Genomic DNA, 6,517 nt, shown 5'->3' on the forward strand with positions numbered 1-6,517 from the left:
CCATCAGCCCCAGCATGTCACATGACTCACTAATCACTCTCACCTGTGTCTTGTTATACCTTGTTAGCCCCACTATTTAAGTTACAGTCTTCCGGTCTCACATAATTCTGTTGTAGTTGTTGTTTGTTGTTGTGGGCGTGTCTCAGTATTGATTAGAGCGTGTACGGTTTGTTGGGTTTTTTTTTTTGCCTTGTTTCCACGGTTCATGTTTATGGTTGTTGTTTTCACAGTTTGGTTACTTGTTTATATTTCATGTAATAAATAATCTGCACTTGCATCCTCCTTCACCTCCCAATCGTGACAGGGGAGTTTACACTTCTTTGCAGGTTCTCGGTATTATGACCAGCTGCTTTAATGTAAGTGAGAACAGGAACTAACTTGTTTCCTGGAAGATTAAATGTAACTATAAATGGATAAAAAGTATGATGTCATTCTTTAATTAATTGTAAAATCATTGTTAAAGTGCTGTGGTATAAGAGGCTTGCTCTCTCACTCACAGACAGATAGATAGACAGACAGAGCCAGGGCCGCTGTTAGTGTGGTGAAAGGTGGTGACCGTTATAGGGGGCCCGACGAAATCCAGTAGTTACCCTATATAGGCCCCTACTCTATGAATAATTATAGTATATATATTACAGCTTCAGCTTGTATGCCTGAAAGTTTCCTGAAAACTGCAAAAACATGCAGTTTCGTGAAAGAAGTTTTCCAAATATCTCCTCTCCCCTCCTTAAAAATGGTTTAGTCCGATGGTTATTAATAATTTCAGCTCAGTCAGTGACGAACAACAGAGGGACCCAAAAACTGTAAGTCCCCCCAGCTAGTGAACATCACCCGTCAGAGTCGAGACCGCTGATGTGATGTTTTAAGATAACGACACTGTCAAGAAAACACAGATACATCTCCCTTCTCTTAGACGGGTACATTTATTAGATTTATTTAGTCATATATATTATGCAGAACCATATTGTCTTCATGAAAAATGAAAACGTTGAGTAATTTAAATGGTTTTATTTGACATTTGACTGCGTTCTTTTTCCATTTCCAAATGTTCACTTCAGCCGTTAGACACCAGACTGTGACTGGAAAGACTTATACGGCTGATACTTTTTAAAATGAGTGTAATTTGATCATTTTATTAATTCCTTTTGTTATTTTATTAGTTTATCTTGAATCATTTCTTGAGGACTTTAAACAGTGTTTCATAAGAAGTTATTCATTTCTTAATGCCATTGTTTTGATGTAATATTTATATAAACATTTAAGGAAAATATAGGAAACCCCTATAGGCTACATGACCTACATATCCTATACACTATGATATGAGTGGAGGGTGAAAAAGATATTTTTTTCAGGGGGGTCCAGACCTCCCTAGCTATGACCCTGCACACATTGTTTAATTGGCTAATCAAATGAATGAATAAAGTTAGCATCAGTCCGCTGTGATGATCAGTGTGCTGTGTGTTTGTTATAGTGGTGATATTGTGTGTGTGTGTGTGTGTGTGTGTATGTGTGTGTGTGGAGCAAGAAGAGTTCAGCTCAGCCTGTATAACTGTGTACTCACTGTATTCTCTTATAAGCGGGTTAAAGAATTATACACTGTGAGAAATATACTCTAAAATCCAGGTCTCGAATCAGCCAATCACGTGCCGGTTCTAATCTCTGCTAAATTAATATTCATGAGCTCGCCTCACTTCCCTGACCTGGTGTGTTTGGATGTGTTTTTTTGGCTGAGGTGAGCAGAAGTCGACTTCCTGACTCTTTTGTTTTGGGATTTTCCCTGGAAAGACGGCACGCACGAGGCGGTACAGCGGATGTTTTAGTGTCTGCACTGGACTTTTAGAAAGAGAAACACTCCAGTTGTGAATTATATTTCAGCTTTAATCTCTCCTTCAGCCGGAACTGAGAGGAAAACTGCAGCTGTTCGGGCAGAATGAACTGCTTTTTAATACCGTGTGTGAAATACCTGCTGCTTATCTTCAACCTTCTCTACTGGGTACGTGTGTGCCCGCGCGCGCGCGCGTGTGTGTGTGTGCGCGCGCGTGGAGTTTCATTTGCTCGCTCTGTGACAAGAAATGTGAATATATATATATATATATATATATATATATATATATATATATATATATATATATATAAACGGGGGGGGGGGGGGGAGAAACGGGGGGGGGCGGGGGGGGGGGGAGAAACGGGGGGGGGCCGGGGGGGGGAGAGAAAAAGATCGTGCGCATTGGGATGGAATCAGCTGATTGTCAGTCAGAGAGATTTAAAACTTTTATTCACTTGACACTTTTGCGGCACGTTTGAGTTGAGAAAGTGAATCACGTGATATTTCACTAGCGACTCTTTGCATGCACATGTTGACTGCACTGTTTCCGCACTCTTCTACAGGGGCGTGGCTCAGGACACGGATTTGTGGTGCACTTCAGGTCAACTTCACAATAATCTGCTTTCACATTCCGATGTGCAGAAGAAGCAGAGAACGCAATAACACTGTCTGATCAGTGCTCACTATCTATCTGTATTCGGATTTAAACCTAAAATGGGCGTGGCCCACTTACATTGGAAGTAGTGATGGGACGTTCGGATCATTTTACTGACTCGGATCTTTGAATCTTTTTCCGAGTCATTTCGTTCATTTCAGCAGAATATGATTAAAACGTTACATGATACATTCCCACAAAACATCTAATACTTGTGCAAACGTTGATCAGATTCGGAATAAAAAATAAACTTTAGGCGAATGCAGCCAAGGCCGAATGATGATTAATAGCTTAGCTGGGTCTGTTAGTTCACCTCAGCTCCCGGTCCGAGTCGTTTTAAAGCTACAGAACACTCACATTTCCAGGTGAAAGACACACTAAAGGTACTGAAGGTGTAAATTGAGAGTTCCACACCGGTGGCAAGGAAAAGTACCGTTTAGTGCTCATTTTAAATCTGTCATGTTCTAGTCCACACCTGCACGAGAGTTCTCAGAAACACATATCACAGTATGTTTGACAGATGTGAACTGTTTGTGGTGTACAGTGTAAAGGACACATCTGTATTCTGTAGGATTTATATGAAAAATGTTAACAGATCATTGTAGCTTTTTTCCACGTGCGATTATTTAAAAGGTTTAATAATGTTTAAAGGACGATCAGAACGCTCTCTAGACTGTTTCCTCTGTCAGATGTTGATCTAAAGAAACATTACAAACATATTTATCTAATGTTTATTTTATAATGTTGTTGACCGAAGTTTATTTGCAATTATGTTAACTATGGGGAAGTAGGATTTGCATAAATTTGAATAAAATGTGACGATTTATACATCATTTTGTTTGTGTGTGTGTGTGTGTGTGTGTGTGTGTAAGCTGGCAGGTACAGTTGTGTTGGCTGTGGGTCTCTGGCTCAGGTTTGATCCCAGGACTAAAAACCTGTTTGAAGGTGACGACTCTCCGAGTGGCTTCTACACAGGTCAGTGCGGTCTGGTGTGCGGTCTGGTGTGCGGTCTCCATCACGTCACAGTTACAGTGATAAGGTGTAAACATCGTTAACGTCTTAAAGCGAACGCACCCTCAGCGGTTATAAAGGTTTTTTTTAAAGCTCTAAAATCATGTAAGAAACAAGTCAGTCTGAAAATAGCGGCTTATTCCACAGTAAGGGAGTAACGCCACGACTGATATCTAACCTGAATATTAAATCTAACTATAAATGCATAAAATGTATAATGTTGTTGTTTAATAAATAAAAGAACTTGTCCTTGGTGGTGAAGTGCTGTGGTATAAGAGGAATAAAACACGGGATGGTAACAGTGGAGCGGTAATCTTTATAATCATGTGTTCCAGATGTGTTTCGTGTGCGAGACAGTGTGTGTGATTTCATATGTTTGTGATATATGATGGTTTTTATAACCGTTACTGCACCACCTAATTGATGATGTACGTGTTGCCATAGAAACGGCCGATTTTCCAAGTCTGAGATGAACAGCTGTCTCATAATTGTGACGTAATGTGAACACTGAGGGAGTGTGTTAATTATGTGCATATGTAAAGTGTGTGTGTGTGTGTGTGTGTAGTGGTGTGTATCCTCATAGCCATAGGAGGATTGATGATGCTGGTCGGGTTCCTCGGTTGCTGCGGCGCCATTCAGGAGTCGCTGTGCATGCTGGGATTGGTGAGTATAAATATCTTCTTATCTTTATCACTCCCTTTTCACATTTCTCTCTCTCTCTCTCTCTCTCTCTCTCTCTCTCACTCTTTTATTTCTGTCGTTTGTTTTTTCCTGAAATTAATCCACACATAAATCTTTCAGCGTCACCAGGAAGAGAATTCCCTGATTATGATTCTCTTTTTACTCTTTTTCCCCCAGTTTTTCTTCTTCCTCCTGCTTATCTTTGTTGTGGAAGTGGCCATTGGGATTTGGGGATTTTCCATCCAGAGTAAGGTCAGTGTGCTCTCTCTCTCTCTCTGTCACTCACACACACACACACACACACACACACACACACACACACTCTGTCAGAACAGAGCTCAATGTCACCAGAGCTGTAGTCCAGTTATTCACTTCCTGTTTACGGACTATAAAAGCGCACGGTTTAGAATGCGAGGTTGCGAAGTCTTGCCACTGTCTCGTAGCAGCGTGGGTTCTGAGCCGTCTCTTTTTCCATCCAGGTGTGTTGTGTGTTCGCAGGTTGTTGATGATGTCACCCAGTTCTACAAGGAAACCTACAAGAAATACAAAGAGGACAGACAGGATGCTCTGCGAGAGACCCTGCATCTGATCCAGAACGGGGTGAGCTCCGAGCCTCCGTCTCTCCTCATCGCTCTCTCATTCACGCTCACAATAACACATCACTGCCATTTCTGTTCCTCAGCTGAACTGCTGTGGACCCTTCAGCTCCGAGGACACGGACACTCCCGAGGAGACGTGTCCTGAGCGTGAGGGCCTGGAAGTGCTCATCACCAAGGTAACCACCCCGGGAAATTTCCCAATGACAACGACAACCTCAGCATAATATTAACACGTAAACATCATGTCACACTTCTCTTACATTACTCGATATATAACACCTTCTTCCACAGTTACAGGTGTAGTTCTGTACACACTTATTCCTCTATCTCCACGGCGCTGCTGAGTTCTGGATTGTGATTGGTCAGGAGGTGGTGATGAGTTCTCTATAACAGCGGCTCTGACAGTAGCGCAGGTTTATATTAATGCGCTCGTTCTAATACCTTATCGTTTCTATAGCAACTGCTCAGTTTTCTGTAAGAAGACGTGTATGTAACATGTATGGAAGGAGTCTCCAGTGTCAGCGCTAAAACATTAAATGTAGCTATAAATGGATAAAAAGTATGTAAGTAAACTGCTGTGGTGTAAGAGGAATAAAACTCCGTGGGGACGTGCTGTTCGAGGAAACTAGTCAACTTCAGCATGATAACAGTGTCCGTGAAATCAGTTTCAATTCTAAAAGAGTTGATTTATTTATTTTCACTGCAGGTCGGGTTAAAAGGAATTTATTTATTTGTTTGTTTGTTTATTTATTTATTTTCCCAGAGCTGTCCTGATGCTATTGAGAAATTCTTCACCTCTAAACTCCACATCATCGGCGGTATTGGGATCGGGATCGGAGTGATCATGGTAAATTTATCCCCATGTTTGTAAAAAGAGTTTCATGTTGTTGTGCGTTTGATGTTTAGAAATTTCATTTTGCTTTGAAAAGACGACAGCAGCTCCTGTAAATACGCCGCTTTTAATCAGTTAGTTTTTATATTTATCATGTTTTATCTCTCTTTTTTTTTTGCAGATCTTGGGCATGATCTTCAGCATGATGCTGCTGTGTGCCATCAGGAAGAGTCAGGAGATCGTCTGAGGGGTGTTTATGCCCAACACTGCCGTATTCGTGTTGCATGATTTCCATCCCGAAGCTCTCGCTGTCACCGCCGGCTCTGCGCAGCTCGCCTCTGATGGGTGGGACTTTCACTTTTCACCGTTTAGCTCTATGATCGGCTCATACCATGAAAAACGAAGCTGTAGATTTAGTCGAGTTCGTGGAGCTCGTTGGACAATAGATTTTTTCACTGTTAATGTCAGAACTGACGATTAAGTTGTTGTTGTTGTTGTTGTTGTTGTTTGCACTCTGCCTGTCACTCCGCTGATATTGTGTTGATAAAAACACATCTATGACCTTTTTAAACATATTCATGTGTGAGGTTTTTTTTTTTCCTTCATTATTTATGTTACTCAAATAATTTTATTGCTCTGTACTGGCAATCATGATGCTCCACGGTCCATTCCAGAATTATTGGCACCCTTGATTGTATAAAATAAACACCATAATTTGAAAGTTCTTATGAGAAAAATCGTTCTCGTAAAAAAAAAAAAAAAAGGTCTTCTTTTAAATAATTAAATATTAGTATTTTCTCTCAAACACGCGTGCACCATCAGAGGAATATTTACAGTGAATGCAAACTCAAATTCGACTCATTCGACTTTTCCATTGTGAAAAGCCTTGAGTGAAAATGTATTTGATTGTTTTC

At 40.8% G+C, this 6,517-nt stretch overlaps 1 protein-coding gene across 2 annotated transcripts in view; it reads left to right on the plus strand.

The window, feature by feature from the left end:
• Positions 1 to 6,178, plus strand: part of cd9a (CD9 molecule a) — a 9,634-nt gene extending 3,456 nt beyond the window's left edge. Inside the window, exons 1-8 of one of the 2 annotated variants that reach the window (XM_053622430.1) lie at positions 1,321 to 1,993; positions 3,353 to 3,455; positions 4,057 to 4,154; positions 4,350 to 4,424; positions 4,671 to 4,772; positions 4,855 to 4,947; positions 5,535 to 5,618; positions 5,785 to 6,178. In XM_053622430.1, the coding sequence (XP_053478405.1) occupies positions 1,931 to 1,993; positions 3,353 to 3,455; positions 4,057 to 4,154; positions 4,350 to 4,424; positions 4,671 to 4,772; positions 4,855 to 4,947; positions 5,535 to 5,618; positions 5,785 to 5,850 (684 nt within the window). In that variant the 5' untranslated portion in view covers positions 1,321 to 1,930 and the 3' untranslated portion in view covers positions 5,851 to 6,178. Of the gene's footprint in view, positions 1 to 1,320; positions 1,994 to 3,352; positions 3,456 to 4,056; positions 4,155 to 4,349; positions 4,425 to 4,670; positions 4,773 to 4,854; positions 4,948 to 5,534; positions 5,619 to 5,784 lie in introns of those variants that run through there. The other variant, XM_053622429.1, reaches the window with a different exon arrangement.
• The last annotated feature ends 339 nt before the right edge of the window (positions 6,179 to 6,517 follow it).

Source organism: Ictalurus furcatus, chromosome 4, assembly GCF_023375685.1.
Source record: "Ictalurus furcatus strain D&B chromosome 4, Billie_1.0, whole genome shotgun sequence".
Classification (NCBI taxonomy): Eukaryota; Metazoa; Chordata; class Actinopteri; order Siluriformes; family Ictaluridae; genus Ictalurus; species Ictalurus furcatus.